At 46.3% G+C, this 16974-nt stretch overlaps 1 protein-coding gene across 10 annotated transcripts in view; it reads left to right on the forward strand.

Moving 5' to 3' along the window:
• ADGRB1 (adhesion G protein-coupled receptor B1) overlaps positions 1-16974 on the forward strand; it is a 288586-nt gene that overhangs the window by 219211 nt on the left and 52401 nt on the right. For 5 of the 10 annotated variants that reach the window (XM_066566903.1, XM_066566919.1, XM_066566910.1 and 2 more), the window contains 4 exons: positions 1812-1915; positions 3028-3123; positions 9283-9385; positions 13612-13762. In XM_066566903.1, the coding sequence (XP_066423000.1) occupies positions 1812-1915; positions 3028-3123; positions 9283-9385; positions 13612-13762 (454 nt within the window). The remainder of the gene's footprint in view (positions 1-1811; positions 1916-3027; positions 3124-9282; positions 9386-13611; positions 13763-16974) is intronic. The other 5 variants (XM_066566927.1, XM_066566941.1, XM_066566954.1 and 2 more) reach the window with 1 other exon arrangement.

The following is a 16974-nucleotide window of genomic DNA, read 5'->3' on the forward strand; positions in this document are numbered from 1 at the left end:
CAGGGATCTTGGGTGGTCTTGATCCATCCTGTAGTCCATGCCCAATTCTCCACCTTATTCCTGTGCCTGCACTGTGCTGAGTTGTGCTAATCTCCAGGTGCCAGAGCAAGGATTTTCCTCCCAGAAAAGTGCTGCCCTACCTGTGCATGGCCCCTTTTCTAGCCATACCTTGTTCTTCCTCACAGTGTGTTATTACCAGCAATTCTTGGTTGGCTCCATGATCATTCATGTTTGAGACATTCACATTAATCCCCTTATTTTTTAGGCTTCTACAGTGTGTCACTAAATTTTGGAAGTTCTTGTTCCATCCTTCCCGACAGCTGCTGAGGGCTTCCTTGCAGTGGTGTGGTGAAAGTTTTGTTCCTCATTAATTCCCCTCAGCTGTGAGACGTGTCCATGTTCAAAATAAGCGAATAAGGAGGGTTTTCCCAAGCCCTTAAAAATTCAGGGACAATTCAGGTCTGACCTCTGTGTATCAGGGTTGTTCATCTCTTTTTGTGGAGTTACCCTGTAGGCGCTGTGGGCCTTGAGGAAGTGGACACAGGTTTGGTTTGGCCATGTGCTGAGCTGGCCAGGCTCCGTTTAAACCCAGCACTGAGCCCTGCCTGATGTACTGAGCCTGAAGGCTCAGTAGCCTGGAACAGAGCTGCTGTAGCCTCAGCTCCATGGCACCCCTCTGACTGGAGGTTCAGCCTCATGCCTGCCAAAAAAACGGTGTAGTCAAGTCCTTAGAGGACTGCCTGTTTCATTCCCAAATTCATGCATAATTTACTTTTCTTTTTTTATTTTATCTCCTGTGCTAAGCCCTTGCTGTGTCAGAAGCCATCTCATCTCCATGAGTGAAGTGCAAGGTGCTGGTGCTGTGCCAACCTAATGACAAACCTCGACTGGGCTCCCTGTCCTCTGCAAACGGTGTGACCCCAAACAGAGGGTTCTTGAGCGTCTGTTCTGCGTGGGGCCCTTGCCTCTCTCTGCCTTCCTGCCAGCAGAGATCACTGATGTGGAAATAAGAAACGTGCCAGGGGGGGAAAAAAAAATGCCTGCAGCAGAGAAAGCCAAGTGGGATTGAGCTCCTGGCTCCAAGCTGAGGACAGGGCGAGTTCAGTGATATCAGTGTGGCAGATGTTGGGTAGTTACAGTCACAGGATGCAGAGAGCTCCATTAGAGAGGTTACAGCGTGTGTTTGCTCTTTATATTGCAAGAGCTGATGTTCTTTTGTATTCGGTCAGAAAAAAGAGCCATTCCACACCAGGTTTTCCAGCCTGTGTGATCCCCTTCTATGAAAAAATGCCTTGTGCAGTGGTGTAAGAGCAGTGAATTGATGGATGGTGGATCCCTGGAGAGGATACACATCTTGCTTTTTCTTCCCTTGCTTCATTTCATCCTTTTCCAGATAAATGTTTGTGGTTGGTGGAAAATTTTCACCTTCTTTTCATCCTCCACCCTTCATCACCGCTGTCCCAGAAGAGCTCATTGGTAATTGTTCTGTTATTGCTTCATTAATTATCTTCCCACTTTCATACTGGATATGAAGAGCCTGATCCTCCTCTCATAACACCTTTCACATGCCTGCCTTCCATGCATATCAGAATTGTTGCTCAGGCTTGACACTGGTTTGTGAGAGCAGAATCAGGTCCAAAAAAAAAAAAAAAGGCTGGGTCAAGGAGAAACAGATCCTGGTCTCCTTCCCTGTTTGTGATGTGAAGGTCAGCTGAGTGGACACACCAACAAACAGGAAAGTTCTTGACATGGAATTTTCGTGGTAGAACTGGCTGAACTTACTTTTTAATGTCTCACTTTCTCTCTTTCAGAACATGGAAAAGGTGCTGGTCCCTTCTGTCACGTTAATTGTAGGCTGTGGAGTATCCTCGCTGACACTTTTGCTGTTGATTATCATTTATGTCTCTGTTTGGAGGTATGGCTTTCATTCTCTTCTCTTCTTTTTGGGGAAAGTAATTGTCTTTTGACCTACACGGATCCTGGAATGTTTGCTCTGTGGTTTTGGGTGCCTGGTGCTTGAGGAGGAACTGTTTGGGAATGAGTGGGCCCTGCAGAAAGTCATCCTGGTGGCTTAGCTGGCATTATTCTCTCCTTTCAGTGCCAGAGAAATTAGCAGAGTGAAATTAGTGCCATGCCCTCATGTAGGGACATTGTTCCATTTCCAAAAAGCCTCGTGCTGGTTTCGATGCCTTTGTGTACCCCAGGAAACCTTGTCAGAGGCGAGGTGGACACACACGGCCTCTTGGCAGGCAGATGCTGCTGCAAGGGAATTCTTTGGGAACATCCAAACCTCTGTGACCTGCCATGAAAACATCTGGCCTGAAGATCTGGCAGGACTTTTAAGGAGCCTAAGGATGTTAAACCTTAAATCATCTAAATAACTCCCCAACCTTTTAGCTACTTTTTGCCTTCAGCTTCAGGTGCATATGGGATCCCTCAGTACATCCCATTGCTGACAGCTCCTGTACACAGGTCGGGTGGAACCTAAAATTGTGTCATTTATGGAGGCTGAAGGGATTTTGAAGCAAAGCTTTAATGAACAATTGGCCCATGCCCCTGTTAGATACACTCTGGTGACTCTAAGCTGGAGGACCCGAGTTGTGCAAGGGATTTTCTCCCTGTATTGCCTTGAACAAGGTCTGAGTTTATCCTCTGAGATCCATGTCTCTCCTAAATCCATGGCAAACACATGGCTCGAGGCCAAGCAAAGACAAATCAGAACCAGGTGAATATCTGTGAAATCTAAATGGAGTGGCTGCAGGGAGTACAGTTGGGTGATCCTTTTGGGAGAAGGGATCAGTGTGAGGCTCTTACTTTGTGCAGTGCTTCTTCTCAGCAGGAAGGAAAGGGTAAATTCCATTTAGAGATTGAACTAACTTTTTTCTGCACTTTGATAGAGGAAGAAAACAAGAGAGTAAAAACTGAGCAAAAATGCTTTTTTTTTTTTTTTTTTGTTGATACTGTGACAGTACATAGTGGCTGGTTAATTTTGGCAGCTGAAGACTGATAATGATAACATTTATCTAGAACTCAGGTTTTTCCGTGCCTGGGGTATCATTGGATGTGCTCAAGTCCTTGTCCTCTCCTGCTTTTCCTCAGGCTGGGCGGCACTGAGCAGCGCCGGTAGGTGACTTACTGGGGTCACTGGTGTCAGGATCAAGTGGAAAGTTAGGATAGAAGATTAAAGAGCAAGCGTTCGAGCCTCACCCTCTCTTTCCTATCAGAAACAGGGTCAGGATCTGTAGCCCAAGCTCAGACATGAGGCTAAATCCGTTTGGAGCATGCCAGAGCCATTTGGAATAACTTGATGTATTTTTTTCCAGGACTGTGCTCCCCTCCCTACCCTTCCAATATTTACTGTTATTGAGGACAGTAAATTGCCTGACCTGTTTCAAATATGTTCTGTTTAATTTCTCATTCCACTCTTTGCCTTATGCCTATGGCCAAAACGATCAGCAGGAATGGGAGGACACGTTTAAGGGAGGCTTGAATGGGTATTTCTGAGCTAGCCAAGGATGGACATGCATTTCCAAGTGATCCTGAGACCAGCTATATCTTGATTGAAGGGCTCTCTATCCTGAGTCTCTCTGTGTAAATATTTGTAAAGCATGAATGAATGATCTCTAGAATTTCTCTTTGGTGCGCTGAGTTTGTTCCATTTCTTCTCTGTAGATCATGTTTTCATGTTTTCCAAACTTCACAGCATTCCCGTGGCTGAGCCCTGAGCGCTCTGTGTGTCCTTTTTATTTTAGGCATAGCTGCTGGACGTGAATGTGCTTTCCTATTAATGGCCTCAGGAACTTTGTATTCAACATTATCTCCTGGCTCCCACTTTGTTTTGCCCTAAATGTTGTATATTCTGATAGACAGCAGCTGGAGGAGTGCTTAGAAATGGAATCAGCAGTATTATTGTCTCCAAAACACAGGAGCAGCATCAAAGTGGTTCTTTTCCACCGTGCTGGAGAGAAACTCCTCATGTCCTGGCTGCCTGATCTTGTGTGGAGAGCACTCACCAGAGCTCAGCTGTTTTGTGGAGCTTTGGCCGGAAAATTTCCCATTCAGAACTCTGGACAAAGGCATTTGGAGCATGCATCCATAGACCCAGCTTGAGTATGAAACACTTCTGATGAATAAGCTCGCTCAGGCTGACAATCTGGAAGCTTTCCCAGAATTTTGCCCAGCAAGGGTTTGTTTGTGTAAATGGGAACCAGAAAAGAAGGGAGGGAGAGAAAGAGGGAGAGGAACACGGCGAAGAAAAGAGGGGCGAGAGTAACAGGGAGGTGATCCCAGCTACATATCAGGGAGGAAATTAATTTCCCCTTCACTCCCCATTCAAAACCCCCAAATAAAGGCTGCTCCTTGGTGGCACCTACTCAGCCACTGGCATGAATGGCACGAGCTTTTCTGAGGCAAGTGATCACTTCAGACACGGCCAACTTGGCACGGCCCCGTTGGAAACTGGAAGTTGTTTCTGTTCGAGGGCTGTTGGTGGCCTGTTGGTGGCCTCACTCCAGTTTCCAGCAGACAGATGGCTGCAAAAAATCCCTGCTGCAGATGGTGCATCTCTGGTCTTATTAGCAGGCTCGACAGAGGGGTCAGTGACACAGTGGGCCACAGAAGTGGAGTGACCCTGTTCTGTCTCTGCACTGCCTGTCCTGGGTCACAGCTGGAGGCACAATCTGTGTGTGGGCCACGTGCTCCTCCACCCGTGTGGGAAAAGAGGGGGAATTGAGAAAAACAATTGAAAACTGGTGTAGAAATGAAAAACTGGGGGGAAAACCCAACCACTCAGGGGTCAGAGCAGGTGAAATGACACCTCTTTTCAAGCAGCTCCTTGACACACTGGCATTTCAGGAGTGCCCCGATGTGTTTTCCATCCCTGAACTCATTGCAGCTCTACAGCCTCTGGAGTCAGTGACCTTTCCATAGCATGGGATCGATCCCTGCTATTGAGCAGCTCATCCACCAGCCCATCAGCATGTGGGGCAGGGCAGAGCTCTGTCCCTGGCAGCAGCTGGGTGAGTGCTGCATCACTGCAAGAGAACAGCCCCGGATTTTCTCACTCCCGAGGATTGATTGAGTGGCTGTCAATGAGTTCTCAAGGGGCTGTTAAGGCTTGCTTTAAACCCAGGAGCTCTGCCTATGCTGGGGATGCTGAGGCACTCCTGGCCCTGGTGGGAGGTGGCAGGGATGAGTAAGTGGCTGTGTGGAGAGGGATGCGTGTACACACGGTGAGAAAGCAGCGGTGACTCAGTGTTTGTGGAGAGGAGAGGAGTCTAATGGGGCAGAGAAACAGACTGTGGGCTTTTCCCACCTTTTCCATCTGTCTCAGCTGGTGCAGGGCTTCTCACACCATGTGGGGATCCTCACTAGTGACCAGTGACAGGACCTGAGGGAATGGCTGGAGCTGTGTCAGGAGGGTTGGGTTGGGTATCAGGAAATATTTCTTAATTCAGAGGGTGGTTTAGCCCTGAAACAGGCTCCCCTGGGAATTGTCACAGCACCAAATATGCCAGAGCTCCAGAAGTGTTTGGACACACTCTCAGGCACAGGGTGGGATTGTTGGTGTGTCCTGTGCAGGGCCAGGGGTTGGGTTTGCTGATCCTTGTGGGTCCCTTCCTACTCAGGATATTCTGTGATTGTAGGACACAGGCTGGAGCAGAAGTTCCCTAAGTTAGCAGTGAGTTTCCCCCAGTTTTGTGGCTGAGTATAGCATATTTTGATAAATAGACAGAATCCATGTATCAGTAGAGGTGTAGCAAGGCAACACCCTGGGGTAGCTCGGTCTTTGCTGCAGATGTGGTTTTGGGCAAAACCCATCAAGTTCTATGGTTTTTTTCCCCCTCTGATACAAATTCCTGATTTCTTTGGCCAGAGGGTCTGGAGGGGAATGCTGATTTCTTTTTGTGGAGCATCCTGTGCTGGAGAAGAGGAAATGGAAGGAAAAAAAAGCAAGCATGGCAGGAGGTCTTCTTAACATTCTGACTGAGCAGAAACTTAACAAGGAGATGTTTGGAATCCAGGTCAGGCTACCAAGGAGGACTCTGGAAGAATTGCCCAGGAATGCGGGATTGAATTAGAATGGTCAGAGCTCAGCTGAGTTTGAAAGTGGTCAGGGATGTGAAAGGCTTTAGGAATGGGTTCTAGAGGTATGTCAGCATCAAAGGTTTTCCCAGGAAATGGTGTTGAGTGGGAAAAATAGCCTAAGTGGATAAGGAGTTTGAGGTGAAGGTGCCCAGTGCCTTTTTGGCATGTTCTGCTGGCGAGGCTTGCTCCCAGACACCCAAATTCCTCCACAGAGGCAGAATCCAGAGGTGAAAATGCTCCCCACTGCCAAGGGAAAGAGAGACAAGGACTGTTTAAGGTATCTGGGTGTTTGCAAATCCATGGGATGCATTGAGGGAGATGTTTGGTGTGACTGTGGAGCCACTCTCCGTCACCTGGGGGGCTTCCTGAAGGCAAATGTTACCCCCACCTTTAGAAAGGGCAAGGAGGAGGATCCAGAGAACAACTGACCAGTCAGCCTACATGGCCCCTGGGATGATGAAAGAGCAAGTAGCTCTAAAGGTTATTTCCAGGCAAAATGATGGACAGGGAAGAGATTGGGAATAGACAGTGAGGGTTTGTGGAGGACAGGTTGTGCCTGGCTGCCCTGTTTTCCTTTTGGGATGGGATGACTGCTTACATGGACAGTGGGGAGAAGCAGCTGGTGTGGATTTTGACATTACCAAGGCCATTTACACAGTCTCCAAATGCATTTTTGTATCCATGATCATGGAATTATGCACTGGATTGGTGGATTTATATCTGGATGATATTCCTGCAGGATTTGAGGGTAGTGGGGAAAGGTTTGAGGCTAATCAACAGCTGGTCAGGGTTGGTAGAGTGGTCAGCATTGTTTAATGTCTTCTTTAACAACCTGGACACTCCTGAGGCCACACCTGGAGAAGCTGCCCAGTGTTGGATCCCCCCAATAGCAGAGATACCAGCACATCCCAGCAAGTCCAGTGGATGCTGAGGGAGCTGGAGAATGCCAGAGGAGGAAAAGGGAACAAACATGGAGAAGAGGAGGCTGTTAAAAAGCAGTCATGGAGAAGCCAAACAACTTTCAGAGGTAGGCAGGGAAAGGTCTAGAGGCACCAGCTGCAGCAGGAAAAGACCCAGCTGGATATAAAGCAAAATAATCCTTCACCAGGAGAGCAGTTAAGTTAAGCAGTTTAGTGCTGTAATAAGTCAGCCAAGAGAGGTGGTAGCATTCCTGTTCCTGGTGATTTTCAAATCTCAGTCAGATGAGACCCTGAGAAACCTGATCTGACTTTGAAATCAGTCCTTTTTTTGGGCATAGGATTGGACTGGGAACTTGAGAGGTTGTTTTTTTTTTCCCCAACCTAAATTATTCTGATTCTTTTCATTGCCAACCCACATCTTGTTATTTGGAGGTTCAGGGATATGGAGAACAAGATAAATTCTCAGGGTGTGAAGGGAAGCAGGGAAAAAGGAGAGTTGGTTTAAGGGGGCTTAAGGGGGAAGAGGTCTTTAGACAGCTGGATTATCTCCCCTTACATTAAAATGCAGATTAATGGTCAACTCATTTCTTACCTTTTTCTGACCAGTGGAGACTTCAGAAGTTCATGTTAATAGCAGTGGGGTCATAGTGTTGCTACACAGATTTATCACATCTCCCTCCCACCAGGACAGAGTCCAAATCTCTGTTTCTGCCCTGTAGAAGCTCCTGACTGGAGATTTGAGGTTTTACTTCACACAGTCGAAGCATGAAAAGATTGAGGTCTCCAGTCACAAATGGAGCAGGGTTCAGGTGGTGCCCAGCGCTGTATGGAGCCCAGAGAGATCACAAAATTTGGGCTCAGCTTGGCTGTGGAAGGAACCAGAAGTTCATTTTGCAGCCTGTCAACCCAGTTTCTTGCTGAGGAGGGATCCTACATTTTCCAGCCTGTTCTGGGGCTGGGAGTGTTTCAGGGAGAACTTCCTATAAACCAGATTTCCAACAGATTAAGTAGGAGTTCATGCTACCTTTGCTTTTTTTTCTTTTTCATCCAGGAAAGCATACCTTTACCATACACTGAAGATACAGCTCAAGGGGAAGTTGAAAAATCAAAACTTACAGCCTTCATTAGGTCTAAAGCACAGATTTACCCTTGGCAGAGCACACGTGTGCAGTAAACCCATCCTGCCCTCCTCATCAGAAACTCAAAACTCTGCAGCCAAGGCACGACCAACTCACTCTGGCTAAAATTAATTAATGAAATTAAATTCCCAACATAAATAGTTGATGTGCTGGAATATAGGAAATAATCCTGCATTAGCCTCCAGGGATGAGCTGGTTGATTAATACATCTGTTTCTAATTTATATAAGCATCAGCATCTCCTCTTCACTCATCTTGCATTCAGGCAGGGCACTTGCAGCATCTTTGAGATAATTCACGTGTGTGAACATTGGTGTGGTCAGATCTTGAGTCAATCCTTGAGGACTTGCACCTTTGCAGTTCCCTTTTCGTTTTATCGGGTACATAAAAGTGCCTTCAAAGAAATTTCCCTCCCTGGCCAGTGGTTTGAATTAATTGTGGTACACTTACCTCGGCAGCGAGCCTGGTGCTGTGCTGCAAATCAGAAATGACAAATAGCTGCCTCCTGCAAGGTGCTGAAGGCAGCAACAGCTCCCAAACTGCTGTCCCTGATGTCCCAAACCCACAGCTGCAGTTACGTATTTGGCCTAGTTTGGAGAAGTGGTAAAAAAAAAAATAGAAAAAAAAAATTAAAAAAAAAAAATAAAAGCCAGAAATGCTTTTCAATGCTTCTCACCCCAGGAGGGGTTGTTAGGCTGAAGGAAGTGGAATGCTGAATCACACACACACTTTGTTGTCAAGGTGCATGTGTTTGTAATCTGCTTCCATCGCCAGCATGCCTGTGGCTCTTGGTTGGGAATCTTTTCCGTGTGTTGCCTGTTTGCTTTCTTTCAAGCTCCTTTTCAAGCCCCTGTTTCAAGTAGGCAGAGCTGAAGAAGATTTGCAGCACTCTACTGTTTTTAGGAGGGGCTCAGACTAGGCTGGCCCCTCGTTTGTTGGCTCCTAACTCCAGCATTGATGGGGATGATGGAGACATCTTCTCCCCTTCCCTTTCCCCCTCGTTCTTGTCTGTTCAGCACATAAAATCTTCAGGAAATTGGCAATTCTGTAGAGCCTGGCCTGGATTGCTGCTTTCCAGAGGTCACCCCGGGCAGGCTGTGACAGGGTGGGTCTCCCTCCCCTCTTCTCTTGCTGCAGGTACATCCGCTCGGAGCGCTCTGTCATCCTCATCAACTTCTGCCTCTCCATCATCTCCTCCAACGCCCTCATCCTCATCGGACAGACCCAGACCCGGAATAAGGTAAGGGATCCACTGGGGCTTTGTTTATTTGTTTGCTTTCCCCCTGATTTAGCACTGAAATGATCCATTCAGGCAGCGCTTCCTCATTTTTTCCTCCATCTGTTAATTAGCGACATGTCAAAGACACGGCTAAATGGCAGATTTCAATTTTCTCTCTCGCTCTCTCTTTGATAATTTGTCAGCATCCTCAGGGCTTTGATTAAAACCAATGTGATATTTTTGAATATCTGCCTAGAGTAGGTGGCACATGGCACGGTGAAGAAGCGTGGTGATTTGCAAGGCTTTAACCATTTTATTTTCAAAAAAATTACAAAGACAGATTGAGAAAAGGCTTTAAAAAAACCTCCAAACAAACAACCTCTCAGCTTTACATTTATTTCTCCGGCAGTTTTTATACTCTGAGCTGAAAGTGCTTGGCAGATGTTAATGAACACAGGCACAAAACTGTCCAACCTTTTTTTGGGGATGGGAAGGATTGCCAGATGCACCGTGAGCACTGCAGGGCCTCGAGGGACTCGGAGCAGATCCCAGAGTGACTCCAGCAGCCCAGGCAAGACCCAGTGTGGTTTTCCAAGCCATGAGCACTGGTTGCTCTCTTCCCATAGACCCAGCTGGAGAGGCGTGTGTTGCCTCCATGATTTTTTTCCAGCTCAAACACTTTCAGGTTCCCTGTTGATGTCTGGCATGACAAATCAGAGCTCACCATTAGAATTTTCCTCTTGTAAATTTTTCCCTCTTCCCAAATGCTCTGACCATCATAGCTCTGTTGAGCCAAAAAACGTGAATCAAGACGCCCCCTCCACTCTTCCTGCTGCCAAAATCACAATCAGAAGTGAAAAATTAGTTATTGCTTAACAGGAACCAGTGACCAGATGGGTTTTTTGAGCCCCTGCTTTGGCAGCATGAGCATGGTGTCACTTTTAGAAGCATATCAGGAATAAAATCTTCCCTGTGAGGGTGGTGAGGCACTGGAACAGGTTGCCTAGAGAAATTGTGAGTGCCCCAGCACTGGAAGTGTTCAAAGCAAGGTTGGACAGAGCTTTGAGCAAAGAGAAAATCTTCCTGCCCATGGCAGGGGGTTGGAATGAGATGGTTTTTAAGGTGCCTCCCAAAACTCAACACATTCCATGATTTTATGATTCTTGCAGAGAAGCTGAAGTATTTAGTGAATCAGGGATTAATTTCTATGGAAGGCCCTTTGGGTTAGGTTGTTTTAGGAAAAGCATTCCAGCTGCTGGAGCCCTGTGTGTGCAGAGAAGTGTGGAAACAAGCAGCCAGCCCTGCTCCTGCCACAAAGTGCCCTTCAGAAAATCCCTTCCTAAAGCAGAGTTATCTTCCATGGTTGGCAGGCGGTGGAGAGAGGAAGACCCAAGTTCCTGCTTTCCTTGGTTGTGTTTTCTGCCACACCAAACGTGTGCTGGGAGCTTCTTTCTGTGGGATGAAGCACTGAGGGATGCTCAACAGGACAAACCACGGCTGGACCTCCTCTTTGGTGGTTCTTCTTCACCTCAGGACAGGAGCTGGATGTGTTCCTCCTCTCCCGCCTCCTCCAGAGCACAGTTATGAACCCAGGTTCTCCCTGGTGGATTTTTTGTCCCGTGACTCTGGGAGTTCACTGTTGGGAGCTGTTGGTGGGGATTTGAAGCTCCCGGCAGTGATGGCAGGAGGCAGATTAGCTCTTTGCACATCCATATGCATGAAACCCCAGAAATAGAAAGGTTATTCTTGGATTTCCTCTCAGCCATCTAGTAAACAGTCTCTGGCAGGCAACAGAGAGAGAAAACTATACAGAGGAGAGACGAAGGAGTGTAAATTAAGATTTTATTCACATTCAATTATCGATAATAGAGCGCCTTAAAATGTTGGTGATTTATAATTGAGGCTTCTCCGGGAGGTTTCTGCGGTATCAGCGTCCCTGGAAATGTCAAATTCTCCCTGGATTTCCATCCGTGTAACCTCAAAGGCGAGATTCCATGCCTGGATTTGCTAAGCTTTTTGAAGATGAAAGGCCTGGGAAAAGGCTAAAAAAAAAAACTACAGTCAGCAATCCGGGAATACAAAGGGAAGGGATGCTGCAGGAAGTGGCCGTGTCTCCAAGGCTTGTGCTGGAAGGGAACAGATTTCTCCTCTTAAAGGAAAACAAGGACTAATGGCCTTGACAGACTGACAGGCTCTGCTGGATCTTGGGACATCATATCCCTGTGCTTAGCCCTTCATGGGGATGTTTGGTTTTCCCCACAAGGAAGGGAAAACCTGCAGCAGAGGTTGCAGAAGCAAATATTTGCCTGCCTATCAGTTGGCCAAGTTCGTTTGAGGCGATGAGTTCATCCTGGTCCATCTGAAATGTGCATATTTCTCTTGTCTTCCCCTCCTCTCTTCTTCCCTTTCTGTCAAAGCTCCTCATTTGAGAAAAAAAAAAACCCAAATGTATCTCTGTGTAAAATTGTATAAAATTGTAAAGCAATGCTTTTCTCTCCCCTTTACAAGGAAGAGCTGTGTTGGTTTGAAACAAAATCAAAAAGGCAATGTGAGCAGTGTTGTACCTGATATCAGTCAAAAAAAAAAAGGGTTATAAAATAGCAATCTCTTGAAATCCATTTGAGAAAGCATCCTCTGTTTGTAGCTGTTTCCTAAAGGGTTTGTTAGCTGATGGATAAGAATGACCTTTTTTTAGAATTCTTGTAAAATGTGAAAATTACTGGACATTATCATATTGAGCTGTGGTTTTTGTACTGAACTGACATCCCAAATCCACTTTTAAGCAGAATATGGAGGGATTTGGTGTCAAATGCAAATCTGGAACAAAAAAAGACAGTTCCTATCTCAGAGAACACATGGTCTTGCTTTTGTTCACAGCCTCTGATAACGTCGGGTGGTGCCAGTGGATGAATAGAGAGCAATCTGATAAAATCATGATAAAAGCCACTCTGTGCATGAGAGCTCTGGCTTGAAAGATGCTGGTGGTTGAAAAAAGAGGAAAAAGAGAAAGGTTCATTGACCGTAAAACCAAGTCCATGTTTCCCCATATAACTCAAAGCAAAGAAATTCTTGATTATAAACCTCCCCCAAATGCCTGAAGCCATATATTTTTTTCCATCCATAGTCACTTTTAAAATCTATTTGCTCTCCCTTCTCCTCAGGAGCCACTGGAGTTTCTTCCCATCACTTTCTTCTCGAGTACATTGATTCACAGTTTTCAGCTCCCAGATGGGGGGAAAACTGGCTGAGTGAAACAGAGCGGCACCAATTTGCACCAGTGAAAGATTTGGCCTTGCTGAGTTAAAACAAAGACGAGCTTGTCAGCTTTCCAGTCCATCTCCCTGGCACTCTGGGATTGTTCTTCATAATGCATTTGCCAGTTCTTTCCCCAGTTTAATTTTAAATGGCTTAAGCTGCCTGCATTTCCCCTGTGAGATTTCCCCATCAAGTAGTAGAGTTCACCATTATGAAATTCCTTCTAATCTAGGGGGGAGTTTCTTTTTTTTTTCTTTTTTTTTTTTTCTTTTTTTTTTTGTCTGCTGTCTGCTTGTAGTTATGTGCTCTTGGACAACTGTGCCCTCATGTTTGCAGTCCTTTCCCAGCCCCTGGCAGCCGTGGTTTCACCCAGCTCTCACAGCTTAACTCTTTCACTCAGCCCTGTTGTTCTGGCAGGGGCACCATCCAAATTACCTTCCTCAGATTTCATTTCCATGGCTGGGCTGCCAGAGACGTGGTGCTTTACAAACCTTTTGAGCTGAGATTAGTGCACTGTTTACTAACTACTCCATCCCCCCTGCCTTGTAAGGATCATAGCAGTAGTTTGGATGTTTTGGAAATTAAATATATTCTGCTGAAGCCAAGAAAGCACCAGGATGGGATGTGTGCTCAGACTTCCAGTGGAAAGTGTCCCTGCCTGTTTTGGGGAGGTTGTGATTAAATGATCTTTAAGATCCCTCCCCACTCAAACAATTCTATAATTCCACAATTCTTCTAAAGTGTTAACCATGGCTTTATCCTAAAGCTTATGCTTAAGAGCAGATGATTTCCACATAGTACTTAAATTTAAGGCTTTGATCTTTGCTGAGTCAAAGCTTTTGGAGGACCCTGCCCCCTCTAAGGCAGTACTTCCATGACTTTTCCTTCCAGAGCCCGGTTTGGAATCGTCTCCCCACTCCTTCCTCTCTGCTCCCTGCTGCTCTCTCTGCCTGCTGCTCCTCTCACGTGTCCTCCTTTCCTCCTCTCTGCAGGTGATCTGCACGCTGGTGGCGGCTTTCTTGCACTTCTTCTTCCTCTCCTCTTTCTGCTGGGTGTTGACCGAGGCCTGGCAGTCCTACATGGCCGTGACGGGCCGGTTACGGAACCGCATCATCCGCAAGCGCTTCTTGTGTCTCGGATGGGGTGAGGATCTGGGGGCTGCGGAGCAGAGAAGGGCCAGGCTGCAGGAGGGGCTGCTGCTCCTCAGGAGGCTTGGCAGAAGGTGCTTGGAACCCTTCCAGAGGTTTCAAGAAGGGCTGAAATGGTTAAAAATATGCATCGATAATTTGAGCCTCCTGCCCAGCACACCTGTAAATAGAGGAATCAAGTTCAGGTGTCAGAGGGTGCTCCAGGAGTGGTTTCTCCTGGGGTTGGGTCTGTTTCTTGCTTTCTACTTTTCTCTCTCTGTCTCCCTTTGTGTTGGATGTGTTCTGTTGGCACGTGATACCAGCCATGGGAATCCTGGCTGGATCAGCAGGACCAGGGCAGAGATTGTCCCTCTGTGCTGGGCACTGCTGAGGCCACACCTCCAATTTTGGTGTCCTCTCTACAAGAAAGTCATTGAGGTGCTGGAAAATGTCCAGAGATGGCAGTGGAGCTGGGGAAGGCTCTGGAGCACCTGGAGTGGTTGAGGGAGCTGTGGAGGCTCAGCCTGGAGAAAGGAGGATCAGAAGGGACCTTCTCACCCTCCACAGCTCCCTGAGAGGAGGGTGCAGCCAGAGAGGCCAGGCTCTGCTCCTAGGTAATAGAGCAAGAGGAATCAGCTCTAGTTGCACCAGGGAAGATTTAGATGGCATATTAGGGGAAATTGTATCACTGAAAGGATGGCCAAGCATTGGAACAGGCTGCCCAGGGAAGTGGTGGAATCACCATCCCTGGAAGCGCTCAAAAACCCATGAAGAAGTGACATTTAGGGTCATGGTGTAGTGGTGGACCTGGCTGGACTCGATGATCCTTGAGGTCTTTTCAACCTCAGTGATTTTATGGTTCTAAGATTCTGCAGAGCAACCTGGAGCGAAGCAAACTCTGAAATCCTGTCTCCATGGCAGCAGCGCCTTTCGGAGACAAATAAACTGCGAGACTGCTGCAGATGCTTGTAACTAATTTTTCTCCCTCTGCCTCTGCCGTATGTTTAATTTATTAGCCTTAAATGATGCATTCTGTAGTAGAAAACAAATACAAACCCATAAACCTGGGCTTTCAAAATGATAACAAGGCTGTGTTTGAAAGGAGCAGCAGCACAAAAAGTTGCTGAGAAGTGAGCAGGCAAAGGAAAGAAAGGAGTGTGGCTGAGCTCTATTAATGCCTCATTTTACTACTGAAGTCTCACAATTCACCCCAGGCAAGAGATTTCTGGTGCTTACCAAGCACCCTGATGTGATTTATTCTGGCACATCAAGAGCCGTCCTCGTTGCAGCGCCTTCATCCCTTTAAGTTTTCCCTCCTAAGCTTTTGCTTACAATAGAGAATAAATTGTGTTATTAAAATCCACGGTTTGCACGTTAGCAGGAGCAGAACCACAGTACCCGCAGAGGACAGGCTGCAGGAGCCTGGGTGTGCTCATGCATATGTTTATACCTCCTGGGTGACTCCAGCAACATCAGGGATATCAAATGTAACAGACTAATAGCTTTTTTTAGGTAGTAAAAAGGAATTTTTTTTTTCCCCCTGATTTGTAAAAGCTGGGACAGATGGGCGTGTTAGCCAAGGGAATTTTGGATGAGCAGCATTCACATTTGTAGTCTGTGCAGATTAAAAAAAAAAAAATCCCCCTACATGTGTAGAAGCATAATTTGCACTGCTAGTAAGATGTAGTCAGCTCTGAGCTAGGATGCACTGCTGATAAATGATGCATAATAACCATTTGGAGTAGGTTAGGACAAGAAATGAAGAACACTCTTGCCTATTAAGGCGGCAAGGGAATTTTGGATATTTAGCATCCTGCTAGACTTCAGCTGTAGAGCTGGGATTAATGGCACTTGTGAGAGGAAAGAAGCCGAAAATATGTTTTAAAGAGCATAATCTGAAATAATTAGCACAATTCACTTTGTCATGGGCTGGTTCTCCCCCCTTTCCCCTCTTTGCACATTTGCATTTCTCTAAGCCGTCATTTGAGATGTCTTTGCCAAGTTCTCAGCTGCTCTCAGCTGTAGCTCATTGAAGCTGCAGAGAATTTCAGCAGCAGGGAGGATTATTTTATATTTCTTTGGTCTCATCTTGGATGTGCAACTTTGCAATTCAATTTTTAAATTATTATTAGTAATAATTATTATTAATGATTTTTGTCCGTGCTTGGACAATGCTCTCAAGTTCATGATGTGACTCTTTGGGTGATCCTGTGCAGGGTCAAGAGCTGGACTTGATGATCCTTGTGGATCCTTCCAATTCAGGATATTCTCTGGTTTACAAGAGACAGATAAATTGTTCCCTGGGAACAGCTCAGTCATCATATTTAGCCCTAATAAAGAAGAAATATTTTTTGTCAGGATTTTTATGACCCTGTTATAGTTTCCACAGCTGGATTTTTAATGCTGCCATAGCTCAGCCTCTGAGTGGGTCTTCAGCTGTTTATAACAAGAATGGCTCTTGGGAATTATTAGCAAACATCTTCTCTAGTGGAACATGATTAACACATGGCCTGATTCTCCTGTGACCTGGAAGTACAAAATTCTTTGAAAGAGGTTTTGAATGGGTTTACTTGGAGTTGTGAGTGTTAAATTCCCTTTGTGCAGAAAGCCCCCAAAGCCTTGCTGGTACTGCCTGTACCACACCAGGTATATGGAACAGGCCAGTTAGGAATAAATGTCTTGATAATAATAAAAAAAATAGATTAAATCTGATTTTTTGGTGGCGATTTTTTCAATCTAATCCCATCTAACTTTCCTTAGAGCACTGACAGCTCTCCCAGGGCTGCACCTCTCATTATGATTCTCTTTGGCTGAACTACTACGACAGAGCTGCCACCTGTAGCAGCTGCTCCTTGTCCAGACCCATTCCCAGCCCAAGCTGAGGCTTTCACCCAGCCTTGGAATGAGCCAGTCCCTGGAGCTGCCAAGTTCACAGCCCCACTCTGGATTTCTGCATAATTACCACGTCGGAGCAGCACTTTGTGAAGAACAAGTTGCTATTTTTGGCGGAGTCTTTGCCAAATTTCCTCTTTCCCAGGGTCTCTTGCACCAAGCTGTATTCCTGAAAATGTGCCCTCCCATGTGGTTTCTTCCCATGGGATGCTGTATGGATGGCACCCTAGGGAATGCAGCAACTAGGATTTATCCAGATGAGGTGTGAAGGAGGCTGAGTGAGAGTCAGTGGGGGAAAAAATGAGAAAAAGAAGAGAGGAGAGGAGAGGAGAGGAG

The sequence above is a fragment of the Molothrus aeneus genome, chromosome 1 (genome assembly GCF_037042795.1).
Source record: "Molothrus aeneus isolate 106 chromosome 1, BPBGC_Maene_1.0, whole genome shotgun sequence".
NCBI classification, from domain to species: domain Eukaryota; kingdom Metazoa; phylum Chordata; class Aves; order Passeriformes; family Icteridae; genus Molothrus; species Molothrus aeneus.